Source organism: Camelus bactrianus, chromosome 12 (assembly GCF_048773025.1).
Source record: "Camelus bactrianus isolate YW-2024 breed Bactrian camel chromosome 12, ASM4877302v1, whole genome shotgun sequence".
Taxonomy (NCBI): Eukaryota; Metazoa; Chordata; class Mammalia; order Artiodactyla; family Camelidae; genus Camelus; species Camelus bactrianus.
In genome coordinates this window covers 32,779,477-32,796,285 of record NC_133550.1, presented here as the reverse complement: position 1 = coordinate 32,796,285, position 16,809 = coordinate 32,779,477, and the positions used below count along the sequence as shown (strand labels likewise).

The window sequence follows — 16,809 nt, the reverse complement described above, 5'->3', positions numbered from 1 at the left end:
TTAGCTCAGAGTAGACGGAAGTAGGGCGCCGAGGGTGGGACTGGCATGGGGGGTAGGGGTAGGGGAACCTAGAAGCTTGGGGGAGGAGCTTGAGGGCCATCCGCTGTCCCAGTTCTGCCAGCAATCGTGTCCAAGTGACTGGTTATTATCGTGCCGCCGTGGGTGCGCCGCGGTATTGCAGAGGCCAGTCGCTCGCTTCCCTGGCAGGAGCAGCCGCGCCCGCCAGCAGGGAATGGAAGCGGAAAACACCGGCAGGTAAGGCCGGGGCGGGGCGCCGCCCCTCCCCCCGCGCCCCTCGCGGCGGGGCCGGCCGCGGACGCGCGCACGCACGCACGCACGTACGTAGGGGGTCTTTAAGGTCTTTAAGGCCGCGGCCCGAGTACAAAGGCCGGGGTCGCGCGTGCGTATTGGCTGCCCGGTCCGGCTGTTCCTTATCCCGGCGGCTCGAACCTGGTGCCACCTGCCTCCGGGCCCCTCCTCAGCCCTTCCCAGCACCTAACTGGCTTTGAAATGCAGTAAGCAGCCAGCAGTCTCCGGTTAGTATTTCTTTCTGGTTGCCATTCTTAGCTGCATTTCTCTTCTCTCTCCATTATCATGCCGAGCTGTAAAGGTGGAATATCACACCTATCACTCCAGGAGTTTCTATTTTAGAGTTGCTGTGGCTTCCTTCCCCAAAAGTTTACGCCAGGGGCTCAAGGTAGATAACATTGCCATACCAGAGCTCTTGAATTCTGGGACTATGAGTAACAATCCCAAGGAGTCATCTAAAATTGTGTTCTGGTGGTCTTAGGGACGATCATAAGAATTTACTTGTAATATGTCCTTTAGGGAGTTAGATACGTGGAGAGTTTTGCAAAAGCAGAGACTTCGCAATTTGAATTCCTGACGGAAAGCCATATGAAAAACTGAATATGGTAACAGAGTCTTTAAAAAGAAAAAATAAATGGTTTACTTTCGAATACTATACTGTTAGACCTAATGAAGAATTATCCTGACTGTGGCTGTTGGGCCCTGAACTTGGGTGAGACGCTAAGTTTCTCTACCCTGTTCATGTCTGTAAAATAGGGCGTCTCTGGAATCCAGTTGTGACATGCTGTGAATCAGTGTTATGTGGAAGGGGCATGCTTAAGTAATTAACATGAATTGTCTTAGGGTTTAGGGAAGGAGATATATGTAAGTGAAGTTCAGACTTACCCTGACGTTGTGGATCAAATTCTGAAATAAAGTATTCCACTTCTTTCCCTGAAAAACTTAACTAGTAAAATGAATTCACCAGGACTTGTGGAAATCGCTGTCACTTTTGTGATCTTCAGATTGGAATTGAAACCTGGGTAAAGCCTACCATCAAATAAATTACAGTCATCCCTCGGTATCCGTGGAAGATTTGTTCCAGGACCCTCACGGATACTGAAATCCATGGATGCTTAAGGCCCTTATGTAAAATGGGCAGAGTCCAGCTAGTAAATGGCAGAGCTGAAATTTGAACCCAGGCAGTATAGCTTCAGAGCCCACCTCCCTAATATCTGTGCCATACCTCTGCATTTTGTGGGCAAGATGAGGATTGACTGGTGGCAGTCCTATTAGGTGACATCAGAACTACTTTACTACTGGGAGAATCAAGGACAGGCTGAAGAGAGGTCTGTACTGATTTGCCATGTAGTCATACCCCAACTTTTCAGTTTTAACAGCTTTAAAGTGCTGATGGCATGCTGATAAAATAGTTGAGTGACTCAACTCTGAGGGGTTTGTGAAATTGATAGATTGAATCAGAATCCAAGTCAGTCCCAACTGGCTACAATGTGAATCATCTTTTACCAAAAAACGGCACAGTCCTGTGCTTAGGTGTAGAAAAATCAATGATACAAGTGTGAGATGAAGGAGAGGCCATAAAAGGACAGTTTTCATTTGATGATAAATGCAATATGAATCAACAGTATAATGTGAGTGCCAGTAAAGTTAATGTAATGGTTCTGTAATATGTCTCCCAAATGCTCAGTTTCAGGATGATGAAGGCTAAGGAGTATTTTTATTTTTATTTTCTTTTATTCTGAGCACCACATAAATGACCAAATAGTGAGGAAACTTGAAATGATGCTATATGAAGAATAGTTAAATGAACTGGGGGTTCTGGCTCATTCTAAATTTTTGTGTTTACAGTTTCTAGTAGACTGTGTACACTTAAGTATCCAGTGATGCATGATGAATGCACACACTTCCACTTAGCAATATTGAATGTAGACTTTAAATAGTTATGATGGTATTCCATCATAGTTTATGTAACTAGTCCTTTTTAGTTAAGCATTTGGGTTACTTAGCATTGATTGTTATTTTGTAAGCATTCAGTGTTATATATGCTTATTTAAATGAAAGTTGCTGTAGAGTGAATGTGTCTTTCCAAAATTCATATTGAAACCTAACCCCCAATGTGGATGTTTGGCGGTGGGGCCTTTGGGAGGTGATTAGGACATGAGGGCTGAGCCCTCCTACATGGCATTAGTGCCTTTATAAAAGAGATCCCAGAGAGATCCCTCACCCCTTCCGCCATGTGAGGACAGAGTAATGCAGCAGCCTAAAATGGACCAGAAAGCAGGCGCTCACCAGACACTAAGTCTGCCGGCACTTTGCACTTGAACTTTCCAACCTCCAAAACTGTGAGAAATAAATATTTGTTGTTTATAAACCACTCAGTCAACAGTGTTTTGTATAGCAACCTGAACAGACTAAGACAATGTATTTAGAAAAAAGAAACTTACATCTTTAAAGTAGTGGAAAATAACTGGGGATTAAAGTTGGAATTGTTCATCTTTGAGAAGCCTTAAAGAGTTAGTTTTTTGAAATACAGCAAAATCTGAATTAACTGGACTCCTTAGTCAACTCTGTGTGTGTGTATGTGTGCACGTGCAGGTGTGCACACTCATGTATGTTTTGAAAAAGTCAGTCAGAAAATACGCAGTTCATCAATTTCAGACGGCTGTAAAAACCAGTCCTTGACAGCTACATGTGAAAAAATGAAATTAGAACATTCTTTAACACCATATACAAAGAGAACTCAAAAGGAGTTAAAGATTTAAATATAAGACCAAATACTGTAAAACTTCTAGAGGAAAACATAGGCAGAACACTCTTTAACATAAATTGCAGCAATATTATTTTCGATCCATCTCTGAGAGTAATGGAAATAAAAGCAAAAATAAGCAAATGGAACCTAATTAAACTTAAAAACTTTCCCACAGCAAGGGAAACCATAAATAAAATGAAAAGACACCTTACAGAAAAGGAGAAAATATTTGCAAATGATGAGACCAATAAGGGATTAATTTCCAAAATATGCAAATAGCTCATACAGCTTAATATAAAAAAAAAAACCCTAAACAGTCAAAAAATGTGCAGAAGACCTAAATAGACATTTCTGCAAAGACATACAGATTTGCCAACTTACATATTTTTAAGTTTGGATTTTTATGAATTGCTCAAAAATGGGACAGATCTGTGAAACTCTGAGAGCAGTAACAAGAAACACAGAGAGTGGTACGTTGCCTTCCTGACAGTGCAACAGACTAAGAACAGACCTTCCTGGATTCTTTTGGCCACTTATGTACTGTGACCACATGTGTTTACTCATATATTCAAGCTGAACGGGGGTGTTACCATCTCAGAAGATGCCACTGACTATAATCAAAAGTTACAGTGCATCTTACTAGAATTTCTTACTAGTTACTAGAAGGTGACTGCACGAGATCTCTCGAGTAACCTAGCTATAGCCAACTCCTCAGAGTATCTAAATCATAAACACTGAACAGCCAGTGTTTTGACAATTTATCCAAAAACGCCATGAAAAAGTGCTTTTTATTAAAGTGTGGAAACAGAAGGACACTGGACTTTGTGCCAGGCACAGTTTAAGCCTTTTTCATTTTTCCACCCATCTTCTAGTCCTTGTCTACATATTTTCTCCACGTGCAGCCTTAGCTCACAATGCTATTTTGTATTCTTTTCCACATTAAAATATAAACATTTGCTGTGTTTTTACATATCAATAAATTAATTTTCTGTAGCTGCACAGAATTCTCACAATAATTTAGTACTATTGTTTACTAAATCATTGTATTGTCTTTTTTATAATTTGAAAACAATATACTTAAAGAAATAAAATGCTTAAGATATAGTTTAATATCTTTCTCACTAGTTCTTCACCTTTTCTGTACCATCTTACCCTTAAAGATAGCTTGAAGCTAAAGTGCTTCTCCGGTGGTTTGTCCACAGATATCTTTGAGTATCAAATATTCTAGCCTAGTCACCCACAGGTGGTCTGTTACCCTGTGTCTGCTTGGGCCATTTAAGTTTATCCTGGGAAATGTGTTAGTTTGCCATTTTATTAAGATATGATTTACATACTGTAAAGCTCACCCATTTAAAGTGGACTTGTTTGCCTTTTTAACCTCTATTTTCTTTCTCCACACATCACAGAAAAAGAAAACTATTAAGTAGAGTAGCTTGCCACAGAAAACATGGCTTTTTTTCTCTCCAAATGGTAAATGATTCTTATCCATTTTATTTCCTAGTGTTTTTCTTCCTTCTGCATATTCAGTATCATTATTTGGCATTAGTTGTAACTCAAGTTTCATAAAATACATGTTTGCTTCCCTAGCTTTGTACTGATAGCAACAGCTTGAGGTAGTGGTTTACAGTAATCAAAAATATTTTGTTAGCGGTTTTCTGTGAAGGCCTGTGTTCTTTACACTGAACAGAACACTTTGAACAGAGTTTAATTCAGGTTCAGAAGAGTGGTTTAGCGTGGCATTTTCCATAAATTCACAGATATTTATAAAAGATCCATTTCTAGTCCTCACTTAGTGGCAAAAAACCAGCAACAATTAAAAAACAGATCTGATGAGTAAATGAGTAAATGAGTAAACAGGCAAATAAACCAAAAGAGAACTCTAAGTTAGATTGGACGGGGGTGGGAAGAGGGAGATGATGATCAAAGGGCACAAATTTCGAGTAATAAGATGAACACGTTCTGGGGGGTCTAAGTACAGCATGGTGATTATGGCTAATATTACTGAAGGATATACTTGAAAGTTGGGAAGAGAATAGATCTTAAATGCTCTTACCACAAAAACGGTAATTAGGTACTGTGATGGAGATGTTAGCTAAGGCAATGGTGGTAATCATTTTGCAGTATTTGTGTATCAAATCAACACTGTTGTATGCCTTAAACTTACACAATGTTACATGTCAACTGTATCTCAATAAAGCTGGGGGAAAAAAGGGTTAGATTTAGATTGCAGGGACTCTTTGTGACCAGAGCATTGAAGGTACGAACGCAATTTATTTTTGTGGCTATTTCAACCCTGTATGAGCTGGTGGGCCTTTCAAGTCTTTCTAGGAGAAAAATTCCCACGGTCTCATTTCAGGGAAAGTGCAGGCTGACCTGACAGGACTGGTAAGTTTTATTGATGACACATCTTGTCATTAAACAGTGTGAGTAAATTATAGTTGGTTAGTAGGCACTCACTAAAGGTTGGGTGAATGTGTACGTATGGGAATAGATCTTCCTCTTCTCTTTTCCCTGTTGTTAGCTCTAAATTAACACTACAGTCTGGTTACAAGTATTTGGATCCTGAGAATTTTTTAGAGCTGATCATTTAAACTTAACTTGGATAATTTGTCCTCTTTTTTTTATACTTAATTGTACTTTCAGCTACTCCCTTCAGCAAACTCAAGCTTTTTACACATTTCCACTCCAACAAGTGATGGCGGAAGTTCCTAATGTGACAGTTATGAATGAACAAGAAATACCAGCAGACGTTCCAGCCCCAGCTCCTGCTCAGGAACCCATACCAGGTAGTTTTCACCCACATAACTTAGAAAATTAGCCATTGCCTTAGCCAACTTACTTAAGAAAGGGTTTCATGATGAATTTTAGCTCTCTTTTTGTGTTAAAAAATTTAATCTGCTTTTTAAATACTTAGTGTGTGCCAGGCACTGTAACAGGTTTTAGAGAGTGAAAGAATGTAGATCTTGCCCTCAAATGTCTTATAATATAGTAGGAGAAAATTAAAACATGTGACTCCTCAGCATGCTAAGTGGTGAGAAGGTGCACAGGATGCTCTAGGAGCTCATGGGGCTGGCACCTGACTTGGACTGAGGCTCAGAGGAAGCTTCCCAGAGCTCTGAAAGTCAAAGGTGAGGGAGTAGCACGTGAAGGGTGGTTTGGGGAAAATTTCAGGCCGAGGGTGCAGCGTGCACCAAAACACAGGCATGGAGAAGCAGGACATCATTGGAGTCTGGGGTATAACAAAGAAATGGTGAGAGATGAGGCTGGATAGGAGGCAGTTGAGGCTTGTTGTTTCAACTAATGAATGAATCTTGAAGGCAATAGGAAGCTGATGAGAGGGTGACTTAAATAGGTTGACATTTTACTATTATGGATATAGTAGAGTTATATAATATGTATCTAATTTTATATATATATAAATATATAGTATGAATACACACACACACACACACACACACACACACACTATACTATAAAATAGTATTGTAGAGAGCAAGACAGAACTTGGAGGCAAGGCCATGACTAATGGATTTCATGTGGGGGAATGAGGGAGAAAGAGGAGCCTAGAAGTAACTCCCAGGCAGTTGGATGAAGGAGATACCATTCACCAAGACAGAGAATCAGAAAAGAGGAGAATAGGTTTGGGGGTTGGGGTGGAGAGGGTAGCAGTTTTCTCTAATGTAGCAGTATGGAATGAGAAATGTGCTCAGAGTTTCATTTTACGATTGCAGGGACACATCTCACTCCACTACGTTGGAGATACCGTCTGCCCTTGACTCTCCTCTGTGTTTCTGGGCAGGGAGCACTAGGACTTTTCCTGGCCACAAAGCCAGTGGAGGTGGATCTCTTGGCACAGGGAGTGGCTAAAGCAGTGTGAGGTAGAAGGAAGGATGGGAGACTCAGTTGAGTAAATGCAAATAGTAGTAGGGTGGTATAGGGGCCCAAGAAGGAAAGAGATTTTTAAAGAATTACAGGTAACAAAACCGAGGCTTCCTGTTGGGTACTTTCATGTCATTGGTTCTTGTCCAGGGGTAGTTTTTCCCCAAGGAGCATGTGGCATTGCCTGGAGATAATTTTGATTGTCATGACGGGCAGGTGCTAGGGTGTCTAGTGGGTAGAGGCCAAGCTTGCTGTTACACATTCTTTAATGTACAGGACAGGCCCCCGCAAACCACAGTTATCCAGCCTAAAATGTCAGTAATGCCAAGGTTGAGAAACTGCTTGAGGCCTTGAGATCAGAGCTATAGTCTTATCTTTTGAAAAATACTGCCAGCCCAGAGATTTCATCCCCAGCATTTCTGAATTCACCTCTTCGTCTGTGTGGGGAACAGAATATACACTCAGTCTCTAAAACGAGCCCACAAGCCATTTGAGGTTTTCTTCTGCTGCAAATTATGGAGAAATTGAGTTAAAATGTTTCCCTTCCTCCCTGTTTTTCTGTTTATTCTTGCATTTGTTTACTTAACTATCTATGTATTTACATTCAGAATTCTTATAAAATGGTACACAGATACTTGTATCCCTGGGGAGGCTAAGATGCCAGACAAGATTGTGTGGAAAATCAATCTATGATTGTTACGGACATTTCTTCCCAAGAACTTGCGTGCTAGCCCAGGAAGGAAGGTGGGCCACATGAAGCCAGTTCTAGGGTGAAGGAAGGGGGCGATATTGCAGAGGAGACTGATGTTGGGAAATAGAAGAGGAAGGTAAAAAAGAATGTTAATAGGGTGACTTTCCTGGGAAAGCTACATAAAATTTGTAAGTTAAGATTTTCTGCATCTACATCCTGGAAATCATTGTGTTTCAGAGACTCCAAAAGGAAGGAAAAGAAAACCCAGAACAACAGAACCAAAAAAACCAGTGGAACCCAAAAAACCGGCTGAGGCCAAAAAGTCTGGCAAGTCCACAAAATCAAAAGAGAAGCAAGAGAAAATTACAGACACGTTTAAAGTGAAAAGAAAAGTAGACCGCTTCAATGGTGTTTCGGAAGCTGAACTTTTGACCAAGACTCTCCCAGACATTTTGACCTTCAATCTGGACATTGTGATTGTAAGGATTTTTGTCCTGGTTTGGCTTTATAAATAGCATTGGTAGATTAACTTTAAACATGTCCTTACAAATAGCATTTTGCTGGAAAGAACCATTTCTAAGAATCCTTTTGGGAGTAAATGGTATAACCTTCTTGAGGTTGTATTAAATGGATGTGTTAAGAGGGTGGACTCCAGAGCAGGGCTGTCTGGTTTCAGATCCTGCCACGTGAGTATGACCATGGACAAGCCTTAACATTCCTAAACACCAGTTTCTTCATTGGTTAAGTAGGGGTGATAGTAAGATGGAGGTGGATCCCCTGGCATAGGGATTGCAATTAAATGAAATAATCCATGTGAATCACTTAAGTTGTATGACATCTGTGGGTTCTCTGTAAGTGATAACACCTTTCTTTCTTTCTTTCTTTCGTTCTTTCTTTCTTTCTGTTCTTTTGTTCTTTCTCTTTCTTTTGTTCTTTCTTTCTGTATGATTGGTTTACAATGTTGTGTTAGTTTTGGGTGTATAGCAAAGTGATTCAGTTATGATATGTATCGATGTGTGTGTGTGTGTATATATATATATGTGTATTCTTTTTCTTAATTCTTTTCCATTCCAGATTATTACAAGAAATTGAATACGGTTCCCTATACTATACAGTAAATCCTTGTTTATCTATTTTGTATATGGTAGTATGTATCTGTTAATCCCATAATCCTAATTTATCCCTCCCACGCTTCCCTTTTGGTAACCATAAATTTGTTTTCTATGTCTGTAAGTCTGTTTTTGTTTTGTAATTAAATAAGTTCATTTGTACTATTTTTTAGATTCCACATATACATGCTACCATGTATTTGTCTTTCTCTGTCTGACTTCCTTCACTTAGTATGATAATCTCTAGGTCCATGATAACACTGAATTTGAACTTTGATTTTTGTCAGTAACTGTAAGAAACATCAGCTTGTAAACAACTGTGTAGATGATGTGGAATAAGCTGCTTGTTGGGAGCTGAGAAGCAGACTTGTGGCCGGACACAGGCTCAGATTGATTGATTGCTCCAGGACCTCTCTCTTTGCAGCCCAGCTGGGGGTGAGGGTACTGGGGATATGAGGAAGTCAAACTGGTTTTTAAAAACAACAGCAAAACTGTTAATATAAAGGAAATCTCTTTCCTCAAAATGGAATACTTTGTTCAGGTCAAGAGTAGATAATTGATAAAGATATTGCTTAAAATGCTGGATTAAATTTTTATCAATGTAATTTTGTCCATCACTTCTCCACAGAAGCCCTAAGGCTTAAACCTACTTTTCAAGGCTAAAACGTATAAACATGTTGTTTTGTAGATTGGCATAAACCCAGGACTAATGGCTGCTTACAAAGGGCATCATTACCCTGGACCTGGAAACCATTTTTGTAAGTGACTACTTTTGTTATATTTTACTTTTAAACTAGTTATCTTTGTTAATAGTTTGGGTTTTGTTTTTTAAACCAAATTTTGTTCTAAAAAGAGACTGTATGTTTGAGTAAATACACATACATCTTTTCTGTGTGTGCATACACAAAAATAAAAGGTTTAGAATGATCTGGGACTGTTAACATTTTGGCATGTAAGAGTGGAGGAGCATGAAAAGGAGTACTTTCTTTTTCGTTTGAATTGTTCTTAATGAGTTTCACTACCTTTTTTAAATTTTTTTTTTCAGTTGTTATCTACAGACATAGTAACAATGGTACATCATTGTGCCAGTGCAGACAGAATCCTTACTCTCCAGCTTTCTACTAATCTTATTTCCTAGGAGAAATGAAATGCATTGGCAAATAAGTTGTAATAGCTAAGAAATGCTCTGATTGGGGACATTCTCCACAGATACTTTGTATCCTGCAGGAAATAGTATTAAAGACCTTCATACTTACAGAGTGAGCTTTAAGATCAATCTCCCTGCTGCTGTATTGTCCTATATATAGATCATCTTATCTAACACTGCCTAATAGAACAAGGCATGCAGTAGACAATCAGGAAATACTACTTGGTTATCTAAGAGCAACATTAAAAATTTTTAGGACAAATGATAGTAATGTGGTTTTGGAACCAATAACATATTATCTCTATTAAAGTGTTTGAATGTTCTCAGTCCATTGGTGTATGAGGTATCTGTTTGAGGTATCCCAGGGGCAGGTAGTGGTACTTCCAGTTACTAAAAAGCAAAACAGTTTCAGAGTTTCGTACCCTGACTAGCTGTGTACTCAACAAGCATTTACCTTGACCTCCTGTAAAAAGGAGAAAAGTAATAATAGTATCTCATAAGATAGTTATGATGATTTAATGAGATAATCCATGTGAAGGACTTAGCATAGTATCTAGCATATAGTAACTGCTTGACACAGTAGTTGACTTATGGTATAATTTTTAAAATATCCTAAATTTTTTTTTTTTTTTAATTTCAAGAATAGACTGTAGACAACCACATTAATTCATGGGGCAGAAAAACCTTTGGCCTTTTACAGAAATAAACTGAACTCTCTTTTTCACAGGGAAGTGTCTATTTATGTCAGGGCTGAGTGAGGTCCAGCTGAGTCACATGGATGATCACACTTTACCAGGGAAGTATGGTATTGGATTTACCAATATGGTGGAAAGGACAACACCAGGCAGCAAGGATCTCTCCAGGTGATTACATAACATTTATTTTTACAGTTGGAACCTTGACCATGATGTTGCCTCATGTACCCCAGGAACATCCTGTGGCTCTGGTTCAAGCTGAGCTTAACAAATGTGCGATTTGATCTTTTATTGAAAGCTATCTGAATTTAGCATATTATAAATATTGCCATATTTATGTTTTGACTACTTTTTAATTCAATTTTAGTAAAGAATTTCGTGAAGGAGGACGTATTCTAGTGCAGAAATTACAGAAATATCAGCCGCGAATAGCAGTGTTTAATGGAAAATGTAAGATTTACTTTTAAATTTTATCTTTTTTCTTTGCTAACATTATGGGCAATGTAAATATGTCTGTATTTCATTTTAGGTATTTATGAAATTTTTAGTAAGGAAGTTTTTGGAGTAAAGGTTAAGAATTTAGAATTTGGACTTCAACCCCATAAGATCCCAGACACAGAAACTGTAAGTCCTTACAATTACATTTGTAAATCAACTAAATATGAATTTTTTTCTAGCTAGTGTCCCGTTTTATTTGTCCTATCCATTGTAATTTATACCATTAAAAAACACTGTATTTTATTGAATAATATCTATATATCAACTTGAACTAAAAGTTGCAAGTTAATTCAGATAGTGTTACAGTTTTATTAGAAAAGAAACATTTATCAAATAAATATCTTTATGATGTTATGTTATTTGGCTAAAATATTGAGAGGAACTGGTTCACATGCTATATTCAAGATATATTTAATGGCATATTCTTGTCAAATGCAAGTGGGTTAGCCCGTATTCATATGTGAAACAAGTTAATATAGACATGAGCCTGATTAGTGAAATTGCTAATCACTCCCTTTTTATATATCTCAGCCCAGTCTCATTTTAGAGCAATATAAACAGCACAGCCCAGTTGTAGACAGGCATCTGGCCAACCTGACTGGCATTTGGTACTATTATCTTTATACATAAAGGCATGATGAAATAACACATTGGTTTTCAAACTCTATAATTTCTGTGGAGTCTCTTCTGGTATTTCGTCTAAATTTTGCTTCTTAAATAGTTTTGAATTTTGTTTACAACTTCTAAAATAAAAATACACATGCACAGACTTCTGTGTTATAGATAATATTCTAAATGATGAGAAGCCAGTGTGCCAACAAGTTGTTGTGGAGACCTCAGAATAAAGTTTCTGCCATCGATATATATTTTAACTTATTTTAAAATCTCTTCTTTTTTTTTAAGTTGAAGGAAAAGTTTATTAGGGGTATGCTGCCACAGATGACAGCAGGCCACACAGACTAGAAGGTGCCTGTGTGAGCCAAAACTTCTTCTGTTTTTAACTTCTTATGAATAAGTGATTGATAAAGTAGGTTGTAGCACTGGTCTTTCTTTAAATTGAGGCCTACCCTTGTCTACTTGGGTGAAACTATACGGAAGGGTTCACCACTTCCTATAGATCACTACATTATTGTCCCTTCAGTGCCAGATGAGGAGGCTCAGGTACATCTCCTGGATATGTGATCATAGCTATGCAATAATAAGTGACCTTGAATCATATCCAGACAGGTAGTTTCAGCTCTTACAATGATCTGTGAGTGCATTTATCTTAATAAATTTATTCCTTATCTTGAAATATTCACACATATTGATGATATTAATGATTCAGCTTTGAAAAAAATACTTTTTCAAGTTTATGGATCACTTTAATTGAAGGATATCTTGAGATTTGAAAATGTGCTATTACAAAACTTGGTAGCATTTGCACCTACATATTTTTATGAATCAGGATTTTCTAAATACTGTATAAACAAAGCAAAATAAGTGAATAATGGTTTGGGTTTTTTCTGTAATACATAGTTTGGAGACCAATTTAAAAATTGCAACAGAAACAGACTCACAGACATGGTAAAGAGGGGAAAGGAGGTGGGAAGGGATAAATTGGGAATTCGAGATTTGCAAATACTAACTACTGTACATAAAATAGATAAAAAACAAATTTCTTCTGTATATCACAGGGAATTATATCCAATACCTTATATTAACCTATAATGAAAAATAATATTAAAAAAAGTATGTATATGTATGACTGAAACATTATGCTGTACACCAGAAATTGACACATTGTAAACTGATTATATTTCAATTTTTAAAAATTACCAAAAGAAAATGCAACTCTAAAGTTCATAATTCAGCAGCCTCACTCTTTTATTGATAAGATATATGTCCTTACATATTTTGTTATGCTCTATGAAGGATAGTTTGTCTCCATTATCCAAAATGGTATATGCAAATGTATTTCTTCCTAGCGATTCCACTTCTAGGAATTTATCCAACAGATGAACTCATACATATTTGAAATTAAATATGTACAAAGTTTTTCACTACAACTTGTAATATTAAAAGATTGGAAACTAAATGGCAACAGGTGACTGGTTAAATAAGTTGTGGAAGTACTACACAGCTACGAAAAAGGAAGCTGTAACTCTGATATAGATATCTGATACAGAATTATCTCTGAGATACAGTTGTTGAGTAAAAAAAGCAAAGTGCACAACAGGGGATACAGAGTGTGCTTTTTAAAGGGGCGAGGGAGAGTACATGTATCAGACACTTGATTGTATATTCATGGAGTACCTCTGGAACTTGCCCTTGGTAAAGAGAGCTAGGTGGATAGAAACAGAATTAGGAGGGAAGACTTTTTGTTGTATACTTATATGCCCTTTTTGTATGAATACTGGGGGATAAAAGCCTCATTGTTTTTGGTTTGTTGACTTCGTCATAAGTAAATATTACAAATTTGAATTTCAGCACAACTACTGTTAATTGATTTTGATATACTGATATGTGATAAGTATCAAGTTATTAACCCAAAGATAAATTTTCTGATGTCAATATGAGTGGATTCAATAGAATTGTAAGATTTTTGTAACTGTAAGATTTTATGATTCTAGCTCTGCTATGTTATGCCATCATCCAGTGCGAGATGTGCACAGTTTCCTCGAGCCCAGGATAAAGTTCATTACTACATTAAGCTGAAGGACTTAAGAGATCAGTTGAAAGGCATTGAACGAAACACAGATGTTCAAGAGGTGCAATATACCTTTGACCTACAGCTAGCCCAAGGTATGTTGCCATTATCACTCCTGTCATGTATATATATGTTACAGAAAGCATGTTGTGGATTTAAACGCAGGAGAAAACAAAACAATTTCATTTGCAGCCATAGTGCTCTGATAACAGATGTTAGTCACTGCTAAAATCTCCATTTACCAAGGACTTCCAGTCTATTCCTACAGATATTGAGGAGCTAAGAAACATTATGGCTCACCTAAAATTAAACCTAATAGGTTTTTACAGTTCTTATGAGTTAATTTGGTATATGTTACAAAGAGTTTAAAGCAAAAGCTGTATCTCAGTATATGTGAAATTCAAGAAAAAGATTTGTTCATGATAATTTCTGAATAAAGCTTTTTCCAAAATTGGTATACAAGTCAGTTTTAAATCCCTTTTACCCTCCTCACAGAGGATGCAAAGAAGATGGCTGTGAAAGAAGAAAAATACGATCCGGGTTATGAAGCAGCATATGGTGGTGCCTATGGTGAAAATCCGTGCAATAGTGAACCTTGCAGCTTCCTTGCAAATGGGCTGAGTATGTCTCTTCCATCTGTTTGTTCCTTTCAAAGACTTGGTTTTTAGAGAGAACAAATCACTGATGAATGGGAATGAAAATATAAAAATCTATTTAGTGACTTAGAGTGAAAATTTGATGGTTATTTGCTGTTTAACTATATAAGCTTTTACAGCTCATTTTCTTTAAGCCACTGACTCTAAGTCATCTTGGTACATTTTCCTCCTTGAATAACAAATGAGGATTTATCAGTCCTATGTCTTAAAACAGAACAGAAACTTTTAATTGTATTCAGGAAGCTTGCTTAACTATTTTAATATCAGTTCTCCTTCACTGGACTGTTAAAATTTCCTAATTTGATCATTTAAAGCTTTTAAATAGAATAAACTAACATTCTCCCCCCCCCCCCCCCGACACCCAGCCCCCCACCCAGCAGCTGACAATGGAGAATCAACTTTCAATGACATTCCAAATGGGCACTGAATGACCCAGTCGTTTACAGACCGGATTCCTTCCTTTAATAATCACTGGGACGCAAGAACAGGAAGAAGGAAACCATGCTTAAGAATGGTGCTTCTCAGCCCTGCTTAAATGCTGCAGTTTTAATGCAGCTGTCAAGAAATGGCCCTCAGTTTGCTAACTGAAGTATTTTATTCGTATTTTACTATGGTGATGTAATCATGGTACAGCAGAATCAACTGTACAAATCTTAAGTAGTTTGGAAAGAAAAGGTAGGGTTTTTTGTATATGAGTTTTTGTATTTGAATTAACCATCATTCCAGCTTTTTATAAACTATATTTCATTTACGAAGAAATTGATTTTCTTTTAGGAGTCACTTTTAATCTATAATTAATTTAAAATGCAACAGTCTGAATATTTATATTTGATTACTGTGCATAACCCTTGATACACCATTATCCCTTTTGTGCCTAAGAAAGGCATGCTAATAGTAAGAATTACCATTGGCGAAGAGGCACATATGTTGATTTTCATCTATGAGGTTAACCCTCAGTGGAGTCATTCATTTGGTAGTTTTTAGCCACATTTAATGGGCTTCCTGAGTTGTATTCACACTCAGACCTCCTTGCTTTATCAGTGGCAAGCGTATGTGAGAGTTGCCTGGTAGTAGAAATGTATGTACAGCCTTGCAGCAGCAAGGCTGACCTGGCCTTACCCGTCAGGGCAGTGAGCCCTGGCTTTGGCCCTCTCACCCCCATGTGCTAACCCTCTAGTAGGCAGAAACTATTCTGCTGGTATGGTAAGTTTTAGAGACTGCAGAAGACCTTTCACATTTTCTTACTTCATCTGTGTTTTACTTGAGAGACATACATTTGATAGGGAAGGAACTGAATATCTCAATATCTATCACCATTCTAATTTTATCCTCCTTCACTTTAAGCATGTAACATGGAAGTGATGAGAAATGAACTTTCAGGTTGAATAACAAGATGCTGTAGATGTTTGATAATCTTATTTAAACTGGTGCTTTATGTACATGAGATGTACTAAAATAAATAATGTAGGATTTTTCTTGCTAGGTAAATCAAATAAGCCAGTCATTTAAAAAAATTCGTTCTCTGCATCATTGCTATTTGTTACTGTGGACTAAGTGAACCTCATGGCAAGGTTAGTTTGAAGTAATGTACCTTTGTGATTTTCTAATGCATTTTTCCATGGTGCTACAAATAGTCCAGACTACTAGGCCTGGTAGATATTAAAGCTGGGTATTCAGAAATGCCGTTTGCATTTACTCCTGATCACTTCTGAATATTCTGATTTCATACCTACCCAGGGAGCATGCTGTTTTTCAATATGAAAATATTTATTAGGTTTTGGGATTTTTTTTCTAAAAGGTTTTACGGCCTGTTCTTTTTATAATAAGAGAAACAAATTCTTGTTGTGAATCTTAACAGACTTTTTAACTGTGGCTATGATGGATTTTATTTTTCCTTTAGTCTAGGTCAAGCTTTGTAAAAGTCACTGATGTTATTTAAATCATGTACTGTACTGCTGTTTACATGGATGTTTTATGCGGGTGCTTTGAAGTGCCTTGCATCAGGGATTAGGAACAATTTAATTATTTTTTCATGGGATTATGTAAAGCATGTAACTAGGTAGTGCTCTGGTTTTTAACAACTATAGCCTTACAGTAGATTTTTTTTTTGAGTGGAGAAAATCCCCTTTAAACTACAGTGGACACTCACTAGAGAATGGGTTTGAGGAATTTTCCAAACATACAATAATGGTGTTTTTCATTAAATACAACAGATGAATAATAAATGTTGATATATCCTATAAGTGACAATATGAGGCTTTTTCATTAAATAATATTGAAAAAGTTTTTAAATTCATTTGAAAGTCTGATGGGTTTTACAATAAAAAATAATAAGAATGGTTATCCTTAAGTTGCAGCGTTTTCTGTAGCAAGACTTACTGGTGTTC

General features: G+C 37.3%; 1 protein-coding gene across 2 annotated transcripts; it reads left to right on the top strand.

Annotated features, from left to right (window-relative positions):
• The first annotated feature begins 43 nt into the window (after positions 1–43).
• On the top strand, positions 44–16,765 carry TDG (thymine DNA glycosylase). Of its 2 annotated transcripts, none has more exons than XM_074375160.1 (10): positions 44–255; positions 5,702–5,844; positions 7,866–8,107; positions 9,426–9,495; positions 10,612–10,747; positions 10,947–11,029; positions 11,109–11,203; positions 13,690–13,861; positions 14,262–14,336; positions 14,788–16,765. In XM_074375160.1, exons 1-10 carry the CDS (start codon positions 233–235, stop codon positions 14,847–14,849), a joined length of 1,101 nt encoding a protein of 366 aa, XP_074231261.1. In that variant the 5' UTR covers positions 44–232; the 3' UTR covers positions 14,850–16,765. The 2 variants fall into 2 exon arrangements, with proteins under 2 accessions (XP_074231261.1, XP_074231260.1); XM_074375159.1 differs by having other exon boundaries at positions 47–255; positions 14,262–14,387.
• Positions 16,766–16,809: the final 44 nt, after the last annotated feature.